The sequence below is a fragment of the Chlorocebus sabaeus genome, chromosome 11, assembly GCF_047675955.1.
Source record: "Chlorocebus sabaeus isolate Y175 chromosome 11, mChlSab1.0.hap1, whole genome shotgun sequence".
NCBI lineage: Eukaryota > Metazoa > Chordata > Mammalia > Primates > Cercopithecidae > Chlorocebus > Chlorocebus sabaeus.
The window spans coordinates 47348745-47374002 of NC_132914.1; the positions used below are offsets into that span (position 1 = coordinate 47348745).

At 51.6% G+C, this 25258-nt stretch overlaps 2 protein-coding genes across 23 annotated transcripts in view; one reads left to right on the forward strand and one right to left on the reverse strand.

Moving 5' to 3' along the window:
• The first annotated feature begins 593 nt into the window (after positions 1 to 593).
• PRPF40B (pre-mRNA processing factor 40 homolog B) lies at positions 594 to 21845 on the forward strand. 16 transcript variants are annotated; one of them, XM_008003163.3, is made up of 27 exons: positions 595 to 775; positions 7702 to 7782; positions 8003 to 8020; positions 8561 to 8704; positions 9020 to 9085; positions 9756 to 9783; positions 10020 to 10045; positions 10178 to 10288; positions 10598 to 10718; positions 10808 to 10832; positions 11073 to 11279; positions 11520 to 11643; positions 11726 to 11790; positions 12284 to 12448; positions 12551 to 12659; positions 13021 to 13171; positions 13889 to 14022; positions 14644 to 14758; positions 14920 to 15011; positions 19082 to 19198; positions 19410 to 19547; positions 19755 to 19850; positions 20105 to 20194; positions 20401 to 20575; positions 20872 to 20933; positions 21042 to 21185; positions 21281 to 21845. In XM_008003163.3, the coding sequence occupies exons 1-27, from the start codon at positions 773 to 775 to the stop codon at positions 21371 to 21373; spliced, it is 2700 nt and encodes an 899-aa protein (XP_008001354.1). In that variant the 5' UTR covers positions 595 to 772; the 3' UTR covers positions 21374 to 21845. The 16 variants fall into 16 exon arrangements, with proteins under 16 accessions (XP_008001360.1, XP_008001354.1, XP_037853091.1 ...); XM_037997163.2 differs by having other exon boundaries at positions 20108 to 20194; XM_008003169.3 differs by lacking the exon at positions 10178 to 10288 and having other exon boundaries at positions 594 to 775.
• A 262-nt stretch (positions 21846 to 22107) lies between these two features.
• The window catches only part of FMNL3 (formin like 3), a 62861-nt gene continuing 59710 nt past the window's right edge, over positions 22108 to 25258 (reverse strand). For 4 of the 7 annotated variants that reach the window (XM_008003157.3, XM_037997162.2, XM_008003160.3 and 1 more), the window contains 5 exons: positions 24861 to 24962; positions 24431 to 24523; positions 24037 to 24160; positions 23789 to 23903; positions 22108 to 23080 (listed from right to left, as the gene is read on the reverse strand). In XM_008003157.3, coding sequence (XP_008001348.1) covers positions 23812 to 23903; positions 24037 to 24160; positions 24431 to 24523; positions 24861 to 24962 — 411 coding nt within the window. In that variant the 3' untranslated portion in view covers positions 22108 to 23080; positions 23789 to 23811. The remainder of the gene's footprint in view (positions 23081 to 23788; positions 23904 to 24036; positions 24161 to 24430; positions 24524 to 24860; positions 24963 to 25258) is intronic. The other 3 variants (XM_008003159.3, XM_008003158.3, XM_037997161.2) reach the window with 1 other exon arrangement.

The window sequence follows — 25258 nt, forward strand, 5'->3', positions numbered from 1 at the left end:
CCGTGTGCCTGTGGCCCGTCACTCTCCAGCCCCAAGGCCTTCAGCGCGTTCACCGCACAGCTCCGGGTTACAGTTTCCTCGGCCGCACAGCACAGCATGTACCTCACATTTTTAACTTCTATCAAAGAGTGGGCCCTGCTCTCATGAGTTCGGCGCTCAGTGGGAGCCAGGTCCCAAAAGTGAACTTCAGGGTCACGCGAGAAGCACGTGTACGCCCCACAAGGGCATGGTTTCGGGGATTTGTCTGCTTTTTTTTTTTTTTCAAGCTGCTGTGTGCTCAGTCCCTGAGACAGTCCCTGCCACCTCACAGGTGCTCAACAAATAGTTCTGGAGTTAATTAACTTAAAAGTACTGTAAAAGAACTACAGCAAATTAAATTCATTGTGTAACGCAAAGGCACCCTACACACGGCGTGAACGCTTGGGCTCCCGGAGCGACGGCAAAGCCAGGACGCAAGCAGCGAGGAGAGGCAGAGGCGCCGGCCCCTGACCGTCAGTCAGAGGCGGGAGCAGGCGTGCCCCGCCCCCCGGGGGGCGGACCTGGAACTGGCGGCGCGGGGGCGGGGCCTGGTTCTCCGCGCCGGGGGGCGGGGCCGGGACCGAATACACCGGGCCGGTTGGGGGCCCCGCTCGCCGGCGGGAGCCACCGGAGCCCCGGCCACGAAGGGGTGCGACCCCCTGCCGGCCCCGCCCTCCCGGCTGCAGCCCGGCCAATCAGAGCAGCTCTTACTGGCGGGTGGGCTGAGCCGGCCCAGCTGCTCGGAGGCTCTGGCATGGTAACATCCCCGCGCGGGGGTGGAGGGGCTCGGGGCGGTCCCACAGCGCCCCCTGCGGCCTGGGCCGTGGCCGAGGGGGCGGGGAGGCCACTGGGGATAGCTGGGACCCCGGGGAGGGCATGGGGGGCCAAGGGTGAGCGAAGAGAGCCCGGGAGGGGGGATGGGGGCGGGGACTGGGGGCGAAGGGGCGGGGGAGGCCATGATGGAGCCTGGCCGGGGGCGAAAGGGGCGAGAGTGGCGGGACAGGGTGAGGAGTGGGAAGGGGAGAGGTGGGGGTGGGTTCGCGGAGAAAGATCTGGAAAGAAGAGGGGGCGGAGATGAGGGGACCAGGGTACAGGTGGGGACCAGTTTCCCCTCCTGGGATATTTGGCGTGCGACATGCCCCTCCCCCAGCCCCAGCGCCCGTTTCCTTTGGAAGCCTGGGTGCTCCTCAGACCACTTGGGACTCCTTGCTTCACCTTCCCGCATTTGCAAGAGCTTGTCTCCTGAGGCGAAGAGGGGGCCTCTGAGGAAAGGGGCTCCCAGCCCTGGCCATCAACAAACTAACGACTCTATGTGACCTTGGGCAAGTCACTACCTTTCTTTGGGCCTCAGATTTCCCATCAATTTTTTAAAAAAGGAAATGCATGAAAATTAAATCCCAGATCTCTTCCAGGGTCTTAATGAAGACGTTTTTGAGGAGGAAGTTTAGGAGAATGGGTTTGGTAGGGGAGCAAAGGAAAGGATGAAGATGGAGGCGAGGCCTTGGGCTGGGGCGGGAGAAATCCCCACGGGTGCGGGGGGATGGTAGACAGAAGGCCTGCCAGGCTGGGGCGGGCTAGCCATATCCTTTTGGAGGGATGGAAGAACTCTAAGGAGAGGAGGAGGTTGAAACCTAACTCCGCAATGATGGAGACCAAAAGTACCATTCGCTTCTTCAGAGGGAGAGTGATGAGATGGCAGGATCAGAAAGAAGTAGCAGGGGCCGGGCGCGGTGGCTCATACCTATAATCCCGGCACTTTGGGAGGCCAAGGTGGGCGGATCACCTGAGGTTGGGAGTTTGAGACCAGCCTGACCAACATGGAGAAACCCCTTCTCTACTAAAAATACAAAATTAGCCGGGCGTGGTGGCGCATGCCTGTAATCCCAGCAACTTTGGAGGCTGAGGCGGAAGAATCGCTTGAACCCGGGAGGCAGAGGTTGCGGTGAGCTGAGATCGCGCCATTGCACTCCAGTCTGGGCAGCAAGAGCGAAGCTCTGTCTGGGGGGGGGCGGGGAAACAACAACAACAGGAATATTTTCTAATAAGGCAGATCTTTGGGGAGCAAGAGGAAGGGTAGGGCTGGTCCAGGAAAGTTGGAAACTAGGATGGTCTGAAACGGAAGGGCAGATGCTGTTTGGGGCAGCTGAAGAAGGACCGCAGGTAGATCACAGGGTAACCAGCTGGTCTCTCAGCTTTTTCTTTTTTGATGATGGCTGCCACTTTCTGAGAGATGTGCCTCCCAGCCTTCATCTTCCAACACATATCACTTCAGGGAGTGGGAGTGAGTCAGACCAAGTGGACCTTGGGAACACCTGGCTCGCTGAGGATTTCTGGATTGTATAAGGATTGGGATTAAAAAAGAAGAAAGGAAAATGTATCTCAATGTAAAACGTATCATCTGTGGCGCCATCATCCTTGCTGGGAGGCAGCTTTGTGAACTGGTTGAAAGCACAGGCTTTGGGGTCAGACTGCTTGGATTCCAAACCTGCCTCTCCCATTTAATGTCTTGGAACCTTGGTCAGGTTACTTAATCTCTGAACCTCATTTTCTTTATCTGTAAAATGGGAGTAATAACCTCTAAGATGGTTGCCAGGATTAAATGAGTGTTTGGCACAGTGTCTGGCTCATAATAAGTGCTCAGTAAATATTAACTATTAGCTATTATCGTTCCCTTTTTCTGTTCTTTTCCTTTTGTCTCTCCATTCTTGTCCTTTTCTCCTTTTGTTCTTCTGAGTGCTCAGTTCTGAGATGCCCTTTAGATGTGAAGTCTCAGAAGTGTTGATTGCATCTTTGGTGGTGGGGAAGGGGTGGCCCCTCACTGGCCCCGGTGAACATATGATCAGATGATCAAGTGTCTCTCCATCATCTCTCAGCCCACAAATGTGTTTTTGTTCCAGGGAAGACACGGGATCTGCTTCTCTTTCAGCAACCATTTCTATATCCTTCCCTGTCACTAGTTATTTCTTCATATTTCACCCAGAAATAAAATAAGACCCAAAGTTTTATGGCACTGCAGCAGGTAGAAGAGGAACGGGGTGTTGCAGGAAAGCAGGGACGCAACACTGGAAGCTCAGGAAAGGAAGGCCTTTGGAAGTTCCATAGTAGTTTATGTTTATTCCATTGTTCTGTCCTCTGGGGAACTGTCCAGAATAGGCCAGTGTCTGAATCCTGGCCAGAGGTCTTCATCCCAAGTTGAAGATGACTGTATACCGTTAGCTTTATTAGGTTTTCCCATGCCAACATTTCATTCCAGTTTCTTTTTTCCAAGCCACAAAGACCTCTGTCAAGCTACCTCTCTCTGTCACAGTCTATAGTCAGATAATTTATACAGATGTACATACACACACGTGTACTCGCTGTTTTCAAAATGCATTTTAGGATATTCCAGTATGCAAAAATCTAATAAGGTTAGAGATGAGACTGCATTTGATCACAGCACTTTGTGTGCAGAGCCCTGACTAAACACTTGGGGGAGGTATAAAAGGAGAAAACTCAATCCCTGAATGTAGGGAAATCCCCACGTGAGTGGGAGACAAGCAGTCCCACATGAAACACCCAGCAAACATTCACAGAGTAGCATGTCACTCTGCAAAGTAGTGCATCATTTATCCTGAAGGTACACAGGTAGGAGTGTGTGTATGTGTGTGGGATAGTCATAAGGGTAACCTGGAGGAGGTGAATATTGGATCATCTTGAACAAAGCATGAGACTGTAGAATAAAAGAAATGTGTTTCACCTGAGGGTAATTTAACAATTCTGTGCAAAAAGAGGAGGAGGGAAGCCATTGAGTCAGGATGAGCAAAGGAGAGTGTGGGGTGGCCTTTGTTGCAAGGCTTTGACTATTAGATGAAAGATTTTGTAGGGTAGGCAATTGGGAACCCTGTAAGTTATCAATAACATGTTGAGTCGTCGGTGATTTAACCACTTAGGTTGCAGGGAATATACTAGATTGCAAACAGACCTGCTTCATGTGGTAGGAGTTTTGCTTTTAAGGGAGTAGGGCCAGAGGGCAGATTGGATCCATTCCTGCTTCTGTCCCTAACCAGCAGTGGCTCCTTGGACAGATTATTCCCTGAAAAAGGGGGATACCTGGGGTGACTGCCAGGGTCTCCTCCAGTTCTGACATTCTATGTTCCCTGAATAACTACTAGACCTAACTTACCAGTGGCCCCCTACTGTTTTGTAGGACTTGCCAAGACCATTTAGTCATTAAATTAACAAATATTTATTAGCACCTACTTAGAGGGTGGTAAGGAAAACACAGTGGGAACTGGATACGAGGTGAGCAAAAACAGATGAAGTCCCTGCCCTTCAGTGTTTTCAGTCTAGTAGGGGCCACGGATATTATATTTCAATAATTCTGAGACTCATATTTGAACATTTGTCAAGTCAGGATGCATCTTTAAATTGGCAGGATATTATAATTTGATTGGCAGCATTTGTTTTTTATTCATGCCAAATAGAATAATAATATAATCAGGATTGTACAAATAACTATAAAATCCTAGTGGATACTTGCTGAAGGAGAAGGTATATGGTGTTGTACAAGTATATAAAAGAGGGCTCTGACTAGTTCAGGGAGTTGGGAAAAGCTTTCATGAAGAAATGATTGGTAGATGTGAAGTGTATGTAGGCAAGGTGTGTGGGGTTGGCAGGGCCAAACCGGTTTTCTCAGGCAAAGGTGGATGCCTGAGGTGGGAGAGCTGAGAGAAGGTGAGTAGGGCTGGAGCTGAGACCCAGGAGCTCAGCATGGGGGAGGCTGGCAAGGTAGCTGGGTAGCAGACCCCCTCATAGCCTCACTGGGCAGGGGGTTTACTATTTACCCTAAGAGCAGTGGGAAGCCATTGAAGAGTTTTAAGCAGGGGGCTAACAGTCGGAGGTGCACTTTGAAGAGCTGTTATGGCTGCCGATTGGAGTGGATGTGGGAGAAACAGTTGGGAGGCCACTGCAATTAGATGAAAAAAGATGGTGGCTTGGACAAGATGGGGGTGGAAAAGGAAATGGAGAGAAATGGATAGATTCAATAAATCTTGAGGAGGTAAAGTTAACAAGACTTCGTGATTTATTGGCAAGGAAGAAGGAGTTGTAGAGAGTGACTCATGGGTTTCCATTTGGACAACTGATTGGTGCGGTGCCAGTCTCTGAGACGGGCTTCCCTGGAGCCTGGTAGGACCCAAAGATGTTAGAGAGGCTCCTGAGGCAGCTTGAGATAGGAAAGTGTGACACAGAAAATTGTATTTCCACCACTATTGATTAGTTTCTGACTTCCCATGCTGAGGAAGGCGTCAGGGGCAAGAGCAGGTCTGAATACAGAACTAAAGCAGTTGAGCACTTAGAAAAGGTGAGTCACATTGGAGTAGTTTAGCTCATACCCTTTTCTTCTTAGGACAAGATGAAGGATAGTTTTTTTTGTTGTTGTTTTGTTTTTTTGAAAGAGTCTCACTCTGTCACCCAGGCTGGAGTGCAGTGGTGCAATCTCAGCTCAGTGCAACCTCCGCCTCCTGGGTTCAAGCAATTCTCGTGCCTCAGCCTCCCCAGTAGCTGAGACTACAGGCATGTGCGACCACACCTGGCTGATTTTTGTATTTTTAGTAGAGGTTTCACCATGTTGGCCAAGCTGGTCTCGAACTCCTGACCTCAGGTGATCCGCCTGCTTGGGCTCCCAAACTGTTGGTATTACAGGTGTGAGCCACCGCACCAGGCCAGGAACAGATTTTTTTTTTTTTGAGACGAAACCTCGCTCTGTCGTCCAGGCTGGAGTTGGAGTGCAGTGGCACGATCTCGGCTCACTGCAAGCTCCGCCTCCCGGGTTCACGCCATTCTCCCACCTCTCCCGAGTAGCTGGGGCTACAGGCGCCTGCCACCATGCCTGGCTAATTTTGTTTTGGTATTTTTGGTAGAGATGGGGTTTCACCATGTTAGCCAGGATGGCCTCGATCTCCTGACCTCGTCATCTGCCCACCTTTGCCTCCCAAAGTGCTGGGATTACAGGCGTGAGCCTCCGCATCTGGCCAGGAACAGATATTTTAAAGGCAGACATGAGAGGGCATTTTTAAATGCTGAGCATTCTCAGCATAGGGGAAATTGGCAGCAGTGAGGTACCTTCTGTTTAGCCAGATACCACCTTTCCCTGGAATTCCTCCCTATCACCCACTAACTTTCAGGCAAAGAGGCAGAAGGGCTGGGCCCTTTAGCTCCATCTCCAAGCCTCGGTTCACTTACATGAGTTTCTTTGTTTGTTTGTTTTTGAATAGGCAATACAGTCATATGGCTGCGTATTCAAAAGATACAAAAGGCATACAGGGAAAAGTCTCCCCTTTACCTCTGTCCCTTTCTTCCATTTCTTGTGTGTCATCTTTTGTCTCTGATTTTTATACAAATGATAAAAGTTTGCTGCACCTTGCTTTTTTTGCCACTTGTTAATATATCTTAGAGATCATATTGAGACAATAAGCTGCTTCATTCTTGTTTATAATTGTTTAGTATTGTATTTTATGTATGTGTATAATTTCATAGCCCTTTACTGGTGGCTATTCATGTTGATTCCAGTCTTTTGTTTTTACAAATAATACTGAAATGAAAACCTTAAACATACAGCATTTTGGCCATGTAGGGGGCTATGCCTATAAAATGAATTTTTAGAATTAGAAGGTTCTATATAGAGGTTTGTTCCATTTGTTCTTCATTCAATATTTGCTGAATACCTATTATGTGCCAGATGCTGGTAGATACCAGGAATCCAGCTTCCAACAAGTCAGATATGATCCCTGTCTTCATGGAATGTTATTACACTCTTGTTGGGGAAAACATATCCAGGCAAACATAATAATTACAAAATTATATACATAAGGAAACTAAAAAGGGGATCAGATAGAGAAATAGGAAGGAGCTATGTTAAACAGAGTCAGGAAGTCGTCTTAAAATAAGTGATACTTAAGCTGAGAACTAAAGAATGGGATGCGGACAGCCATTCGGGGTAGGACAGGGCAACCTAAGCTGTTCAAAGCCTACATCCACAGGGAGATAATTCAGGATTTGTAGAGGAGGGGATGGACACCAAAAAGGGGATGGAGGTAAAGCCAAAGAGATGAAGTTGGCAATTCGATGTGGAAGATGTCAAAGAAAGTAGGTGGCTAAGGATGAGGTCAATTAGGGCAGGAAGCTGGTCATGAAGAGATGAGAATTAGGGAGACAAGCATTTTAAAGGAATAGCGACTATTTGTGTTGAGAGAGCTTTGGAATGAATCTCTGTAAATGGGCTAATTAAGGTAGGGAAACCAGAAAAGAGGCAACTCCCTCCCTAGATACTTTGGGAATAGAAGAGACTTCTAAGTTATTTAAGAGAGGCACAGCCTTGCCGACAGGCAGGAGAATGGATTAGAATCCTTGGGTAGAGCCAGTCTTTGCCTGTAGTGAAGCCTCCTTCATCTTTACTGTTGCCTTGGCAAAATGGAAACTTTCAAAATAAAGATGACATTCAAGGGACTCAGCCAGCTGGCTCTGAGCTGGCACGAGAGAGCAAACCTACCAAGGGCTCAGGGCTTGGGGTGGGCAGGAAATCGGGCTTGAAGACCCTCCTGAACTTTGTGCTCCTTTTTCATCCTCACCACTTCTGCTTCCCTTCTGCAAAAAGCCCATCTCTGTGCCCATCCTGGGTCCTATGACTTTTCTCTCCCTCAACAGTCGGTTCCCGATTCTGGTCCCCGGCCCCCAGCAGCGCCTGCCCCCTTCCCACCGGGGCCCCCCATGATGCCACCACCCTTCGTAAGTTTTATGTCTTTCCCTGGGCTTGGCTTTTCCAGCCTGCACCCCCAGCTCCCCAGCCCCTAGCCACTGCTGCATCACCAGCACAGTTTTCCTGTAATGCCCCTTTTGCTGCCCTTGGAAGAGGGATGGTTTTACTTGGGCATTGGGGTGGGGAGAGCTGTTGTGAAGCTCTCAGTACATAACATTGACAATTCCCCCTTTGTCTTTTTGACCTTAGGACACACTGGGGCTGGAGGTAGGAGAAGTGGAAGGGAAAAGACCCCATTAATGTGAGGGCAGGGTGGGACTATCTATCTCTTTCACTACTCCTTACCTGTGCTCTTTAAATATGCCACAGAAATCGGGCTGGAATGGCATTGGTGGTCATGAGTTGGAGAGAAAGGGATGGGAGGCAGGGGACTGGGGTACTTGGGTACCTGGATACCTGCCTTCTGCCCCTTCATCTGAGAGGCCTCTTTGGGGGAGAATTGCTGAAGAGGTGGAGCCTTCCAGTCTCAGTCTGGTGCTGTTAAACTTCCCTTATTATTCCTTTCCTTTCCCATTATAATTAAGAAGCTGTGCGCTTGCCTGTTAGACCCCAGTTATCAGTCTTTCTCAGTGGTGAGGAGGGAGGCAGTTTCATGCCTTGTGCTTCTCAAACTAAAGCCTTGGAATTGCCTCAGAGGAGGGTGGAGGGTCAGGGAGGGAGGCGGTGGATATTTCCTGACAGGTCCTCTCTTCCTCTGACAAGGCGATGTCTTCCCTGCTCAGTATCTGTTCCTTTCCTCATTTCCAGATGCCCCCTCCAGGGATCCCCCCACCCTTTCCTCCGATGGGGCTACCCCCCATGAGTCAGAGACCACCAGCTATCCCTCCCATGCCACCTGGCATCCTGCCCCCAATGCTTCCACCAATGGGGGCGCCACCACCACTCACACAGGTAATTGTTTCTCCTCCCCTGGGGCCTCAGAAAACCCTGTCACTTTAGCTGGGGGTAGAGATAAGAGTGGGCATGTGGGCCTCAGAAACTGGGGAAGGAAGGGAGCTTTGGGGCAGATCCATGTGGACTTGTCTGCTGAATGACTGAGACAACTCTCAGGCAAGGTGAGAGGCCAGAAGCTGGGGATTGCCTGAGGAAGTGCCCAAGTGAGGGTCATGGCTCCAGTGAGATCTCTCAGGACCCTTTGAGGTACCCTGTCCCTCCTGTTCCAGCCCTTACCTTGGTGGTTGGTTTCTGTCTTCTTTGTATCCTTAGATACCAGGAATGGTACCTCCGATGATGCCAGGAATGCTGATGCCAGCGGTGCCTGTCACCGCAGCGGTAAGCGCTAGGGGCCAGCAGGTAGCAGGCTCTGCCCTGCAGTCCCGTGAGTCTGACTTGGAATACAGGGCTACAACTTCCATTCTTTCCCTCTTCTCATCGCATCCACCCAGGTCCCCAGCAGCACTCCCCACACTCAGATCCTCCTCACCAGCCGTGTATTCAGCTCTTCTAGTTTCCCACTCATCCCCAAAGGCATATACATTCTCTTGTTACTCCCATGCCTTGTCCAGCTCCCTTAAGGAGCACACTTATTTTCACAGAGCCACACAGTGTGGACACATGAATACAGTTCTTCACATCCTCTTTGTCCCCAGAAGAGTCAGTAGCACCTGGGGATCTTGCTGTGCCTTCTTATGCTATTGCTCAGTGTAGCAGAGTCTGGGTAGGATATAGAATTTGGCATCCACTGTGAAGGAATGTGCCTTGGGAGTTGTCTCAACCAAATACTCTCACTTGAGGAGAACGAAGAATGGAGCTGCTATGCGATTCTCCCCTGGGATCCCAGAACCACGGCCCTAAAGGGTGGGGGAAGCCTGTTAGGGAGCAGACATCTCTAGGAGCAGGACACATGGATTCTGGCCTGGCCTGCTTCTCCATCCCCCATGGCCTGGGTCCTGGGGGCCACTGGGCTTGGCCCCAACCCTTCCCCCTCCTCTTTCTTCGGCAGACGGCTCCGGGTGCGGACACCGCCAGCTGTGAGTCTTCTGGGGGCCTGCTCCCCCCAGGCTCGGAGGTTGGGGGGCATAGGGGAGAGGGGACCGTGGACTGGAGCCCACCCTGGATCATGCCTGTTGGGATGCCAGGGAGCCTGGGATATTGATGGGACCAGGGGAATATTTACTGGGGAAGGAATACGGGAGGCATAGGTGGGGATAAGATGGAGGTTGGAGCAAGGACTTAGTATGTATCCTGTGGCTTTTTTTTTTTCTAGCTGCTGTGGCTGGGACAGGCCCTCCGGTGAGTTCTTCCAGCTCAGGGGTCTCTGGGTAGAAAGCCTGAGAGTCGGGGACTGATGGTTACGTCTTTGGGGTGAGGAGAGGCTTTGGAAAAGGGGCCTTGACTACCATTCTGTGCCCCCCCCCCACCCAGAGGGCCCTATGGAGTGAGCATGTGGCCCCAGATGGGCGCATCTACTACTACAATGCTGACGACAAGCAGTCCGTGTGGGAGAAGCCCAGCGTGCTCAAGTCCAAGGCAGAGGTCCTGAGCTGGGCTTTCTGGCCCTTCCTTTCAGCTGCCCTGACCCTTCCAAGTCTTTGGCCTTCCCTTAGTCTCTAACCATACTCATGATGGTTCCTCTGATCCCAAGGTCCAAGGTCCCTGACCACTCCCCACCCTCCCTGGAAATATCTCCATAGGATCTCAAGAAGTCCACCTTCCCCAGTTTGAGCCAGGCCAGGTGGTAGCTAAAGGTTCCTGTGTCCTCTACTCACTGGGTCTCCTTAGCTCCCCTGACTGGCTGGAGAGCATGCCCAGCCCACTGATGGCTCCTATCCCATCCTCTTGCAGCTGCTCCTGTCGCAATGTCCCTGGAAAGAATACAAGTCAGACACAGGCAAACCTTACTACTATAACAACCAGAGTAAAGAGTCTCGCTGGACCCGGCCCAAGGATCTGGATGACCTAGAGGGTGAGACATCCTATGAGTGGGCCGGGTCAGGAGTTCTGGAGGTTCTCTATTGCCCCTGTGACTGACTGTGTTATCTTTTCCCATCGCAGTTCTAGTCAAACAAGAGGCTGCAGGGTGAGTGACTTGCCCAACTATCCATTTATAGTTGGGGCACCTGGAGTGTGGGAATAGACTCTCTCGCTATGATTTCTACACTGTGGGAGGAAGAACCAGTTTTGTCTCCTTGTGGAGTCATCCCCTCTGGCCCCAGTCTTTCCCAGGATAGAGAGACCAGCCAGCCCCTGAACTCCTCCATTCCTGCTCTCCTCCATTCCTGCTCTCCTCCTGGACACTGCCCTTCTGGCTCATCTGCAGGAAACAGCAGCAGCAGCTGCCACAGACACTTCAGCCACAGCCGCCTCAGCCACAGCCTGACCCCCCACCTGCACCTCCTGGCCCCACCCCAGTGCCCACAGGCCTCCTGGAACCTGAGCCAGGTGGGAGTGAAGATTGTGATGTGTCGGAGGCCACCCAGCCCCTGGAACAGGGGTTCCTGCAGCAGCTGGAGGAGGGCCCCAGCAGGTGAGGGCTGCCTCCCCATGGCATTCCCGATGTTGGCCTCAGACTCCCAGCCTGGTTCAACCCTTGTCCTCTGCTGGGCCTCTCTCTCAGGAGGGGTTTGAAGATCTGGGTGTGACCTCTGAAGGGCAGAAAAAGGCTGCCCTGAGGAACAAGGAGGAGATGATAGGTTGCCAAGAGTTCAGGGTACTGAAAGCTGTGAGGGCTGGGGGACCCTGTGGCTGAGTCCCCTGTGCCCTCCAGTTCTGGACAGCATCAGCCACAGCAGGAGGAGGAAGAATCAAAGCCAGAACCAGAGAGGTCTGGCCTCAGTTGGAGCAACCGGGAGAAGGCAAAGCAGGCATTCAAGGAACTGCTGAGGGACAAGGTGCTGGAGTGGGGCTCCCAGGGAAGGTTTGGAGGGGGCTGGAGCAGGGCAGGCCCTATGACTCCCACCTGCTTCATTCCAGGCTGTCCCCTCCAACGCCTCATGGGAACAGGCCATGAAGATGGTGGTCACCGACCCCCGTTACAGGTAGGCCTGGGCAGAGGGAGCCAGGCCCTGTTCATGAGAGCTGCTATGCTAGGGACTTCCTAAGAAACCCCAGCTCAACACTCAGCCCTAAGGGAACCAGAGTCAGGACAATGATAGATTGGGCTGGGGAGCAAGGGGAAGAAAAGCTGGAGGGCCTCCAGGAGAAGGAAAGGAAAGGTATCTGACACAACACATTCAATAAATGCTTATTGGATTGAGTCAAACTGAATTGAATTAATTGGGGAATGAGGGTGCTGGATAGGGTGACTTGAGAACCCCAAAGCAAAAGGGCCCAGTATTTGCAGTGTCTTGGAGCTGCATCTCTTCCCCTCACTTCCTGTCACCCCTACTTCTCCATGGTGTTCAGATCCCAGACATCTGTGCCCTTGAAGCCGCTGCAGCCTGTAGTGTCTCATGACCCTACAGTGTGGGCTGTGCAGGGTGGTTCAGGGTGACTTCTCTATCCCCATCCCACTCCTACCCTTTATCCCAGTGCCTTGCCCAAACTGAGTGAGAAGAAGCAGGCATTCAATGCCTACAAGGCGCAGCGGGAGAAGGAGGAGAAGGAGGAGGCCCGTCTAAGGGCCAAGGAGGCCAAGCAGACCCTGCAGCATTTCCTGGAGCAGCATGAACGCATGACCTCCACCACCCGCTACCGGTCAGGGGGCCAGGCTGGACTGGGGGCTTGGGAACCCTGAGAACACAGAGGTCCAGGGTCTCTGTTCTCTGTCTACCTACTCACAGCTCATATGCTCTACAGGCGGGCAGAACAGACCTTTGGAGACCTGGAGGTCTGGGCTGTGGTCCCTGAGAGGGATCGAAAAGAGGTTTATGATGATGTCCTCTTCTTCCTGGCCAAGAAGGAGAAGGTAATGGTCGCTGGGCAGGATCCATCAGCCCATCTTATCCTGGACTTTCCTTGTCTTTGTTATGGACCCTAGCCATTTACTTATCCACTTCCCCAGTGTCCCAGCTTCTGACTTGGAAGCTGGCATGGGACTTGCACATCCCATTTCTGCTCTGGGCCTATAGTCCTGGGTGTAGTGAGGAGAAGTCTCTGAGAGATGGGTCTGTAACCTGTACTCCCTCCCCTTCCCTGAGACATGAAAGTCTTGAGTATGGCTTTCTTCCTAGGGTTCCCTAGCTACCTTTCCCCAGGTCCTCCTCTGCCCAGGCCTACTTGGGTAGCTCTGGCCTGCCCTGCCTCACCCTGATCCTGTGGCTCCCCAGGAACAGGCCAAGCAGCTCCGGCGCCGCAATATCCAGGCCCTAAAGAGCATTCTGGATGGGATGAGTAGTGTCAACTTCCAAACCACGTGGTCCCAGGCCCAGCAGTACCTCATGGATAACCCCAGCTTTGCTCAGGACCATCAGCTGCAGAGTAAGCCTGGGCCTCCAATCCCAGCTATCCCTTTCCCTTACTGGACCTGGGACCCCAGAGTCTGCCTCACCCCACTCACCTGTACCTCCTGCCCTCCCAGACACCCTAGGAGTACTCAACACTCACCTAGTCCTTGTACTTCTCTGGACTCGGGATACCAGAATGTTTCAGGACACCCCTGCCTCTGGGGTCCACTGTTGGGCTAGACATTGTGTGTCCTTGGAGGAGGAGCTCTAGGATAGGAATCTTAAGTTCTAGAGATGTCAGTGATGATGGTTTTAGCTCATGTGAATATGGTCTTAAAGCATCATAGCACTACAGGCCTCAAGTGGTCACATGTTACAATAGACTGTTGGCCTGTAGTCACTGATGATACTGAAATTCACTTTCTAAAATTGCATCAAAGCCTGATTGATTCCCAGTTCCCTAAGATGTGAAATGTCAGATCCCAAGACAACTGGTTTCATGTTATGGCTTCTAATAACTGAATTCACAAGAGCTGAATACTTGCTCATTTATTCTTATACAATTAATGACTCCCTCTTAAGAACCACCATTCCAGTGGCTGCTCCCACAGAGCCCTCTCCAGGCCCTTCCCCCACCACCCTGGGTCTCCCTAGCACCTGTAGGACAGCATCGTTGAAACATTAGGGGTGCTGGGGTCTGAGAGGGTGTCCTCCTGGTACAGTGCCCGCTGAACCTCCTGCCTGTCTTTAGACATGGACAAGGAAGATGCACTGATCTGTTTTGAGGAGCACATCCGAGCTTTGGAGAGGGAAGAGGAGGAGGAACGGGAGCGGGCCCGGCTTCGGGAGCGACGCCAACAACGCAAGAATCGGGAGGCCTTCCAGGTATCTTTGCCATCCTTTCTAGATCAGAGCTCGGCTCTGCCCTAGAGCACCTCTTCACCCATTCCCTGCCCCTTTCTGGATAGGCTGCCTGTTCTTTATGTGCCTAGCCCTGTCCAAGCTCCATGAGACCTCTCTCTGCCTGCAGTCTGTTTCTGCTGTACCCCCTCAATTCTGGACTGTGCTCTTCTAGGGAGACTAGATGTATGCACCACCCAGAAACTGCCAGCAGAGAGCACCCTACAGGCACGACTTGGCAGCTAGGCCATGTTTATTTCCCTTGGTGGGGCGCCAGACAGGCAGAGTTTATTCCCCCACCTTGCGGGTGGTAGTGGGGGTGGTAGTGCTACGGGTTACTGCAGGCAGGTTTCTGTTTCTTTGCCTCCCGGGAATGGCTTGTTCTCACTTTTTTGTTCTGTCCCTCTCTGTGTATTTACATTCTCTCCTTTTGCATTGTTCTCAGCCTTCCATCTGCATCTCTTCATCTCTGCCTCTCTTTCCTGCATCTCCTCAATCTTGATTGTCCCTGCCTCTTCCTCTGCCATTCCCTCTCTTCCCCCTCATTCTGTGGCTCTGCCTCCCTCCTTGTCTCACTCTCCCTATAACTGGCCTCTCCCTGCTCAGACCTTCCTGGATGAGCTGCATGAGACAGGGCAGCTGCACTCTATGTCCACCTGGATGGAGCTATATCCAGCAGTCAGCACTGATGTCCGTTTTGCCAACATGCTGGGCCAGCCGGGTAAGGCAGCCAGGCTAGGCAGCCAGGCTCCCCCTTCTCTGGTCTGGCTTCCTGCCCTGCCAGCCTCTCTGTACCCCCTACTCCCTGGTCCTGTCCTCGGCGCAGCCCCCAGGCCTTGGGAAGCTGCCGCCCGCCAGGCCCCCCTCCCTCCCTCCTTGCAGGCTCCACGCCTCTGGACTTGTTCAAGTTCTATGTGGAGGAGTTGAAGGCACGATTCCATGATGAAAAGAAGATCATTAAGGACATCCTTAAGGTGAGGGAGGCTGGGGTTATGGATGGATACAGGATGGACGCAGGGCACACTCCCTGCAGAGGACTCCCTGATAAGTCCTGTTTTGCAGGAGCATTGTAGCTTGGTTCAGCAGATACCTACTGTGATCCTTTACTGTACACTAGGGATACAGTAATGAATACACAATTTCTACCCACAGGAGTTCATGGTCTAATAGGAAGATATACATGAGAACTGTTATACAAAGGGGCAAGTGTTACTACAGAGACAGGAATCTGAAGAACTAACATTTGAACTGCACATTTAGAAATCAGTAGGTGGAAGAGGTTGGAGTGTACCCAGGGTCCTAAGAGCAAAGGCAAGGGGGTGGAAAGGGCATGCCAGGTCTGAGGAGGAAGAAGCATAGCTAATTGTAAACTGGTAGCACACAGATTGTTCTGGCCTGTACAGTGTTTTTTAAAAAATTTGGAATTTGTTGCTAACATTTTAAAACCAGGAAACGTCACATAAAAAATCTGAATCTTTAGCTTCTCTTGTCAATATGGATTATCTAGCAGCATTGAGCTGGATTTGCAAGGCATTCTGCAGACTCAAGCTGAGATGCCACTTTAGAAAGGGCAAGTCATCCTTCTCACCATTCCTTAGTGCCTTCTTGATACTGTCATAAGTGTCAGCTGCCATTTACCATCATTCATGGCCTGTTGCTTTTCTTCTACTGGAGAAGAGAAATAGTTCTCAATATTTACATGTTATCAAAAGTGGAAAAGTGAGTGAGTGATGGACTAAACTTGTGTTCCAAAAGAAAAAACAAAGAGAAAGCATATTTCTTTATGGAAGTGAAGATTCTAATGCATTTGAGGAGATAATACAGTACAGTGGTTAGGAGCAGGACTGGAGGCAGACTGCCTACAGTAAAAGTCTAGCTTAACTGCTTGCTAGTTGTGTGACCTTGCACAGGTCACTTGACCTTTCTGACCCTGTTTCCTCATCTAAAAAATGGTGAGTGTTCCACCAGAGTACACCTAATTATAGAGATTAAATGGTACCTGGGTTGAAAGGGATCTGGAAATAAAGCTAGAAATGTCTCACTGCACATCTATTTCTTTGAAGTACTGTTTTGCATTACATATTCACATAGGTGTTGCATTTTGACACCATATTACCTCTCTATTTAATATAAATTTAATGTTTTAAATTACTTACCATTAGGTAAGATATATCATACTGTCTTGATGTATCCTCTTTCTCTGGAACCATATGCCCCAGTTTGGAAGTAGAGCCCTGCATTTAAAGTGCCTTGAATGCCAAAATAAGAAATTTGGATTTTTCTCTCGTAAGTAATAAGGAACCAGGGAATGATCAGATTAGATGGTGTATAATAGAACCTTTCAGTCTAGAGTATGTCCTTATGTCCTTAGGGAAGGTTGTGGTGGTAGGTAGAGCAGTTCTTGAAGCCTCAAAATACTAAAACTGATAGTGGTAATTCAAATAGTCATATTCTTCTCACTTATCCCCAGACCTGTCTCCTACTGTTGGGGCTACTTGGTACAAAAGTCCAAGAAGCACTAGCTGCTAGGAGCTGGGTTAGAGGGATGGAAGAGGGTCAGTAGGGAGAAAAGTCAGTAGGCTGTGCAGGACTCTCGGTAGGAGGTGATCCTAGCCAGGGCAGTGGGGACAGCAGAAGAAAAGAGCAGGCTATAGCACTCCAGCTGTGCTTCTGAGACACTCTGGGTTTCTGTATAGGTGCCTTGAGACAAGCAAGGGTTGGGGTTGAGTATGGGGGGATTTTGTGCTGCTTCCTGTTTTCAAGTGAAGCAGCTTGAATCTTTCTTATGCATAGAGGTTCTACATAAGATTTCTATGTTAATAAACTGTTTGTGCTGTTTTAAAAAAAGGGGGGGGGGAGAATTTAAAACCAGTGGGATAGAGTCACTAAGTAGAATTGACAGATTTTGTGAAATGGAGGGAAAAGAAGGAGTCAGAGGTGTCAGGGAAGTGGATGATGGCACCACTGATAAGGATAAAACAAGAAGAGCAAGGCTGTAGAAAATAGGAATTCTATTTGGGGAATTACTCTCAAAGCAAATATCATATTTTAAAACAAAATAATCATATAAAGTAGAAATGCCTTATCCTGGGATAGCTAAATTTTATTGGACAATTAACTTTTAGCCAGAGTGGCTGATTGATAGGCCTGTAGGGGCCTATTCGGAGTCCTGTCTCTACACACCACCTGAGAAAGCAGCTTTTTTAGACAGTTCCCTTCCTCTTTCCCCATTTGGGTTCCTGCCTATGGAGGGCAGATGAGCCGAGTCCCTCTTGCTTTCCACAGCCAGGCAGACCATAATGGTGCCTCTCATCCCATAGGATAATGCAAAGAGCCCTGGACTTAGAACACGCAGACAGATCTGGGTCAGGGAGATCCATGGAGGGTGCTCATGAGAAATATATTCTCTTGAGATCTGTTGAAGTGTCTGAAATATCCAGTCTAGGATGAGTTTGAAAATCAGGAGAGATGAAGGATGAGATTGCTAGGGAGTACAAATTGGGTAGTGAAAGAGGACTAAGTGCTATTCTCAGGAACATGCATATGCAAGAGAAGTAATAAGAGGTGAGAGAGGAGTCGACCTGGAGAGGGCCGTGTTGAAGAAGTAATTGGTAGAGGCACTGAGGACCAGATGAGTGAGGAGCAAGGAGGCGGCCTTGGATTTGGCTAGCAGACACAAGCAACCTTTGGGAGAGTAGTGTCATGGAGGCGGCATGGGGACCACACATGTTTTAGAGTCAGATAACTCCTGGTTGTTCATTGGCTCTGAGATCTCCGTAAGTTCCATGTCTCTGAGCCTGTTTGCTCACCTGTAAATCGGATAATTCATAGGTAAGGTTGTGAGAATTAAATAGCATTTGTAAAGTATCTAATAGGTTCTCAATAAATGTTTATTCCTTTTCCTTTCTGCTGCATTTCAAGAGGTTTTGAAACAAAGGAAAACAGCAGAGGTAGTTAGCTTGATGAAGGGGAGAGCATGGTGGAAAGGATGTTCCAGGTTAGGTGAAGTGTCTCCTTGATGGAAGGAGCCAGTGACGAGGGTGACTTAGAGCTTTCAATTCCCTGAGAACGAATGCTGTGTTGATAAGGACTGGGGCAGGGTTGAGGAAGTACCCCTGGAAAGAAGCAATGCGAGGAACACACCTCTGCCATCAGCAGAAAGGCCAGAGGAGGTGAGAGCTATGTGGAGGGAGAGGAAGGGAATCTGGCCTGTGCTTAACTGACGTGAGAGCCAGACTTTGAACTTCAGTGGCTTCCTTTACCACTCATGTCATCTTGGGCCAACTGAGATCACTTTTCTAAGCCTCTGCTTCACTGGAATGTTGTGAGGCCTAAATGAGAAGCACAGAGCCTGGTCCGTGGAGATATTTTTAGTATTGGTGGGGAGCTGCACACCTGGTGGCCTCCATTTCTCCCATGGACTAAGTTACCTGGGTTGGTGTGGTGCTTGAAAGCACAGACTTTGGGGATAGAGAGACCCAGGGTAGGGTTCTTGCCTAGCCATACATCAGCTGTGAGACCTTGGGCAAGTGCTTGGTTTCTCCTTCTGTGTAAAATTAGGATACTAGGACCTATTCTTAAATGTAGAACCTAGAGGATTAAATGAGATAAGGTGTGAAACACTCATCGTGGTACCTGGTACATAGTAAGCACTCAATAAGTAGAGCCAAAGGGTAGGGGTCAGCAAATGTTGATTGAGAATGCATGGAAGCTCTACTGAGCAGCAGGAGGGCCCAGCTGGGGCCAGAGCTTTAAGCCAAAGGAATAAAAGTTAATTTTGAGAAATTCATGCATTAATCAGCAGTTGGGAGACATCTCCCAACCCTTTCAGCTCCGTGTGACATCCAAACCAAGGCTAGGCATGGGGGCTTAATTGTCAACTGATGAGGACTTGGATAACTTGGTTTCTAATGCATATCACAGTCCTGTGGATCTCTTCTGGAGGCAAGGGCCTTCTTGACCATCTGTAGTGTGACCACTCTGCCTGCCAGCTTTGGCCTCAAGGCACGTGGTACCCCTGCTTCATGTACTGCTATGCCCACAGGACCGGGGCTTCTGCGTGGAGGTGAACACGGCCTTTGAGGACTTCGCCCACGTCATAAGCTTTGACAAGAGGGCTGCCGCACTGGACGCAGGCAACATCAAGCTGACCTTCAATAGTGTGAGGGGCTGGGCAGGGCATGGGGCTCAGTTCTGTAATTCATCCCAGTGCCTTGTTCCATTCGTTCTCACTCACTGTCCGACTATATTCCCAATTCAGGGGATGGTGGTAGAAGCCCAGACCCTAACTTTCTACCTCCTAAGGTATGCCTGAGTGGGACCCGGCATCCACCCTCCTGGGTGACCCTGTTCCATGTCCCTTCTTTTCTCAGCTGCTGGAGAAAGCAGAGGCACGGGAGAGGGAGCGGGAGAAGGAGGAGGCACGCAGGATGCGGCGCAGGGAAGCTGCCTTTCGAAGCATGCTGAGGCAGGCTGTGCCTGCTCTGGAGCTAGGCACTGCCTGGGAAGAGGTCAGGAGCGTAGCCTGGCCCCAAACACCCCTCAAGCCTGAGGGCAGCGGTGCTTCACCACTGAGGGCCCATCCCAGTCACGTCACAGCCCTGGGCCAGCTCCAGTTCCCTTCCTTTCTCTGCCCCAGCCCTGCCCTGTGCTCATGGCGGTGTCCAGGCCAGGCTGAGTGGGGCCTAGTCTGATCAGCAGTGCTCTCCTCGTTCAAGGTCCGTGAGCGTTTTGTGTGTGACTCAGCCTTTGAGCAGATTACCCTGGAGTCGGAGCGGATCCGGCTCTTCCGGGAGTTCCTACAGGTGCTGGAGGTGAGGCAGGCTTGTCCTCTAGATCTGCCCCAGGCCCTTGAACTCCTTAGACCAGTTCAACAGAGACCTCAGTGGCCTCCCTCTTACCCTTAGGGCACTCCTGGCCAGCTAAGGAAGGGGAGGCCTGAAGGATCCCTGGGATAAGCAGAAGGCTCTAGCCTGAGAAAGGGAGGCAAAACCAGATTTTAGGAGGTAGAGTCCTTTCTGGGGCTAAGTCTGGGGCTAAGTCCTCACCCTTCTTCCTTTGCCTCTAGCAGACTGAATGCCAGCACCTCCACACCAAAGGCCGAAAGCATGGCAGGAAAGGCAAGAAGCACCATCGCAAGCGTTCCCACTCACCCTCAGTGAGTAAGCGGGTAGAATGGACGTGGGGGAAGCTGGGTTGTTTTGGGGAAATAAACACTTTTGGTTTCCCCTTACATTATCTCCATTGGAGGGAAATTTGAGGATTCCTTTGGCCCTGGATCATCCTCCTCTCTCGAATTCCCAGATGAGGGCTTCTGGAGGGCAGATAACCTCTGTACTGATACGTATCTGCTGATCTGCCCAGGGCTCTGAGTCAGAAGAGGAGGAGCTGCCCCCACCATCTCTCCGGCCCCCCAAGCGGAGGCGGCAGAACCCCTCAGAGTCAGGCTCTGAGCCCTCTTCCTCACTTGATTCAGTTGAAAGTGGGGGTGCTGCCCTTGGAGGACGGGGCTCCCCTTCCTCCCATCTTCTTGGAGCAGGTAAGCAGTTGCTATGAGCCTAGAAGCTAGAGAACTGTTGTCCCAGACTGAGAGGATGCCCTCCGCAAGCCCCAGCTCCTTTGAGGGTAGACTGGATTGGGAGGGCTGCACCTGTGGGAGTAGAAAGAACTTCCTCTACCTGTCCAGGCAAGAAGCTGGAGAAGGAAAACCGGACTTGGAATTCCTCAGAGCATGAGGTTCCTGCCTGTGAAGAATGAACACAGGGGCTAGAACAAAGAAAAAGAAGAGCCTTCTTTTCTCCTGTTGGGACTTAGTAGGGATTTTTCTATCTCCAGATCATGGCCTTCGGAAAGCCAAGAAACCAAAAAAGAAAACTAAGAAGAGAAGACACAAGTCGGTGAGTGAAGGAACTTCTACCTAAGCCCCTGCTATTTTGTGAGCTCTGTTCTACCTGACTCCCAGACTATCCACAGGAACTGAGGAGGTGGGCTCTGGACTCTTACAGAACAGTCCTGAGAGTGAGACAGACCCTGAGGAGAAAGCTGGCAAGGAGAGTGATGAGAAAGAACAAGAACAGGACAAGGACAGGGAGCTCCGGCAGGCAGAGCTCCCTAACCGTTCCCCAGGCTTTGGAATCAAGAAGGAGAAGGTGAGGGGCAGGGGCCCTAGGCCAGTCAGCACGCTGGTCAAGCCTCCACAGCCCTCAGTGCCGGCTAAGGGTGAGCTGTGCCTTTGCTCCAACAGACAGGCTGGGACACGTCAGAAAGTGAGCTGAGTGAGGGTGAGCTGGAGAGGCGGCGGCGGACACTCCTACAGCAGCTGGACGATCACCAGTGACCCGATGAGCTGTTCTCTGCCTCGGGTCTGTGTGAGGCTGTGGCTCCTGGGCCACCCTCACCATCTGCCTCAGACTTCTTCCTTAATCTGGTCTGTGTCCACTTTTTCTAAAGTAACCCCACCCCCAGCACACCATTGTTGGCACCTCTCAAGGTTGCTGTTGGTGTTCAAGGTTCCCCTACTCCCTGGACTAGTGCAGTCCTTGCCCTCAGCCCCAGACCAGAGATGGGTGGTATGTGCCATGTGGGGTGGGTGATGCCAATAGATAAAAGTGTGAGAGAAGGGGTCTCCAGGGAAGAGTGACAGGCTGGTGGACACAGCCTGGGTGGCAGAGGGCAGGGTCGTCACCCTCTAGCATCAGTGCCTGCTCCTGCCTGCCCTGGTCCTGAGGCTCCACCACTTCTTCCTCCACCCAGGACCTAATGTACGTGTGTTTTGTTTTTGTTTTTTAAATAACAATATTTATAACATGGCCAGTGACTCTTTTCCATGTGCTACTGGGGCAGGCTGGGGACTGGACACATGCCCAGCAGAGGGCACTAGTGTCTCACGGCAGGCCTGCTTCCCTTTGTGTGGCTAGAGCCCACCCAGCCAGTTCTCCTTTCCCCAGAGTTCTGATCTCATCTCCGAAAAAGATGCAGTGCCCCAAAGATTTCTTTTCTGTCCCCATGGCCCAGGTCGGGTTAAGTGGACACCCTAAACCCCTAAGCTCAGAAACAGGAGACAAAGTCAGGCCTGGTGCATCAAGCCTTTGTTGAGAGAGGGAGAGTCTGAGGTTTATGTACAAGAGGAAAAGGAGGTGGTACATGTACAAAAAAGTGGGCCCCCACATTCCCTTCCAGGGGCAGAGGAGAAACAGGAAGGTGAGCAAATAGTCAGCCAAGACCACCATGCTCCTTGTCCCCTGCCAAAAAACAAACAAACAAAAAAATGTAGCTGAGGAAAGAAGGTGAAGAGTTGGCCCACCCTTTCTCCAGCTGTCTGCACAGAGGGGTTGGTGCAGAGAAAACCTCTGCTTTTCTGCCCACCTTGACAAGGACAGTGTGAGCCTAGAATGAAATGGGCAGAGAAATAAGGGCAGTGAGTCTGACATCTTTCCTCTTACCCTTATCACTAAGGCACAGCTGGCACGGCCCATGCTTCAGAGGGCCTTGCTCCTGGTAAGAGATGAACTGAGACTGGCAGGGTCCCAGGGCTCCCTAAGCCTAGCTACGTCTAGACCAGAGCTGACCATGGGCCTGCAAAAAGGAAGGGAAAAAAAAAAAAGAAAGGACAGTTGCTCTCTCCTCTCATCCCTCTGGGCTCTAGTGGGAGAGAGATCTACATGCCCTGTTTAGGCTAAAGCTGGAAATGGTTTTTCCCAGCCTTGAGCTGACCCTCGGTGACCCTTCAGGAAACGAAGTCAAAGACCTTGGGGGCAAAGTGCAGTACTGGAGGCACCAGGGACCTACAGACCTAGTGCCCATAGTGGCACAAGTAGAAAGATCCAGCCTTAAGAGCTGGGGTGGATATAGTTGAGAGCAACACAGCCCTCTCCTGGGCCCTTGGCCAATTCCAGGTCCACTGGTTGGACTTGTAGGTCTCTGAGGGCTGAAGTGCTTCTGCCTCCAAGAGGGTCTCAGTGGGGGCCTGGAGCCCGAGGGGGACCACTGGGTGGCGCAGCACTCCTGGCTTGGTGGCGAACAACCATAGGCTGGCAGTGGAGGCCTGTAGGGGAAGACAGAGACCTGTGAACAGGATGGTAGGCTGAGCCAGGACAGTGCCCTCAAGAGCAGCCCCACAGGTAGGGCCAGGGAGGAGCCAGCGGTGAGGCAGATAAACAGGAGGCTTAGAGGCTTGAGGGGTACCCAGCTGGGGAGATTGCTGGGCTTTGCATTTCAGTGGATCAGGTTGGGGGTGACTAGAGGCCACTGGGCAGTGGACAGAGACAAGGTAGATGCATTCAGAGCCAGAAGGAAAAGACCCCAGGCTGACTGGACATCAGGAAACAGATCAAGGGACATCTGATACCTCCTGGTCAGAAGCTACTACCAGAGCTCTTATAAGAGAACCGAACCTTAGGGAAAGGTTCCTTAGGCCTGGGAATGGACCCTCAACCTCAGCCTCAAAGATCAGAACTGTAGGCCTGGTCCTGCCTGCTCTGGCCTGTCCTCAACACTGGCCTGGCGACTCCCTACCCACTGGGTCTTAGTAGAAGCCAGGACAGCATTAGTGGGAGAGACCACTTCCCTAAGGACACATGCAGGGGATATGCCACACTTCTCAGAGCATGGGGCATGCAAGAAGTATGTGTCCCCATCGCTGGGAGGCTGCCAGAGGGTGATTGCAAATCATGCAGGAAAGGAGGTGCCTGTGGTCTCCAGCAGGAATCCTGGGAGATGGGCATGCAGAGGGGGTAGCTGCGGTGCCCAGTACCTGTCGGGCCCCAGCCTTGGGGGCTAACAGTTTGACTCATCATGGTGGGCTGCATCACAGAAGAAGCGTGAGCCCCGCTTGGCAGTACGGGCCGTGAAAGGGACACTCTTCAGCACTGTGGCCCAGGAGAGAGACACAGTGGTCAGGCCTCATGGGGGGTGGGATGGGAGGAGAGCCCAAAGGAGTTAGGTTGAGCTTTGGGAGCTGGGTGCAATGGCCAGGCCCCAGGGAGTGAAAAAGGGCCCCACCTGTGATGATGTCCTCGATGGTACCATCCTTCCCCTCATAAACAGGCCGGTGTTCTTTGGCCTGGCGCCGCCTCAACTCTGCTATTAACTCCTGCTGTTGCCACTTGTTCCGCTGGGATGGGGTCTAGGGCCGCCAAGAATGTGGAGGGGGAAGGAAGTCATCACTGACCTAATGTGGGACTGGTTCCTGCCCCAAGGGGCAGTCTGAGGATGCCACTGCTTGTGCACTGCTAGGAATCCCCAAAGGCCCTCCCTCCATCCCTCTGGATGCCAGCCCACTGCCCCTCTGGGTGGTCTGTCCACTCCAAGTTTTCATCTCCCCTAGCCTTCTGACTCCCAGCCCCCACTCTTTTGCCTTGTCGTCTTCCAGGCCCCAGCTCTTGGTCCCACCCACCTTGGCATCCAGTTTCTTGGCTTCCTGAGCCAGCTGCTTCTCCCGCATTACCTCCTCCTGCTTCTTGCGGGCTTCATTCTCTTGTTCTGCTTCCTAAGAGCCATGGAAGATGGGTGGGGGCTGGGGGTGAGGCTCACAGGCTGTGAGGGGAGGGGCTCACACTGAGGTGGAGAGTGGGTGGCAATGAGACCCGCTAACTCCAGGTGGCCACCCTCTGGAGGGGCACTTCCTGCCCCAAACAATGACAGGAAGGTCCTGGGCCCCACCCTGCCCACCAGTTCACAGCTAAGAGGCCTGTCGCCAGCTTGCATCGCTCCCTTCCCAGGACTCAAAGGAGGAGTCGGAAAAGGCCCATACTTTAAACCCAGGCTTCTCTCCCCCAGCCAGTTTTCTCTCAACCAAACTTCTTAAAAAGCTATCTGCAGCTTACCTTGTAAGAACGAATGAATCGGACAAATACTGGGAAGAATACAGAAGGAGGTGTAGTCTTGGGACTCTCACCAAAGTAGCGCACAACTGCATTATAGGCCTCCTGGGGAAGGGGTGGGCAGAACGGGTCACTGGCGGGAAGGGGCAGCCCAGCTCCCACACCATGGACGAGTGGCCTGCGGAAAGCAGAGCCCAGGGCCAAAGGGAGGAAAACCAACCACCCAGGCCCCTGTGAGCTGGAGAGAACCTGGGGCTCCCAAAACTCCCAAGTACCAGTCTCCAGAGGCAGCTGCCTGCCACTCCCAAAGCGTGCTCTCCCCCCTACATATAGACAGCCAGCTGCTTGATTTAAAAGAAAAAATAGAACTAGGGCCACCTAGAGGGGCCTGGAGCCTTGGC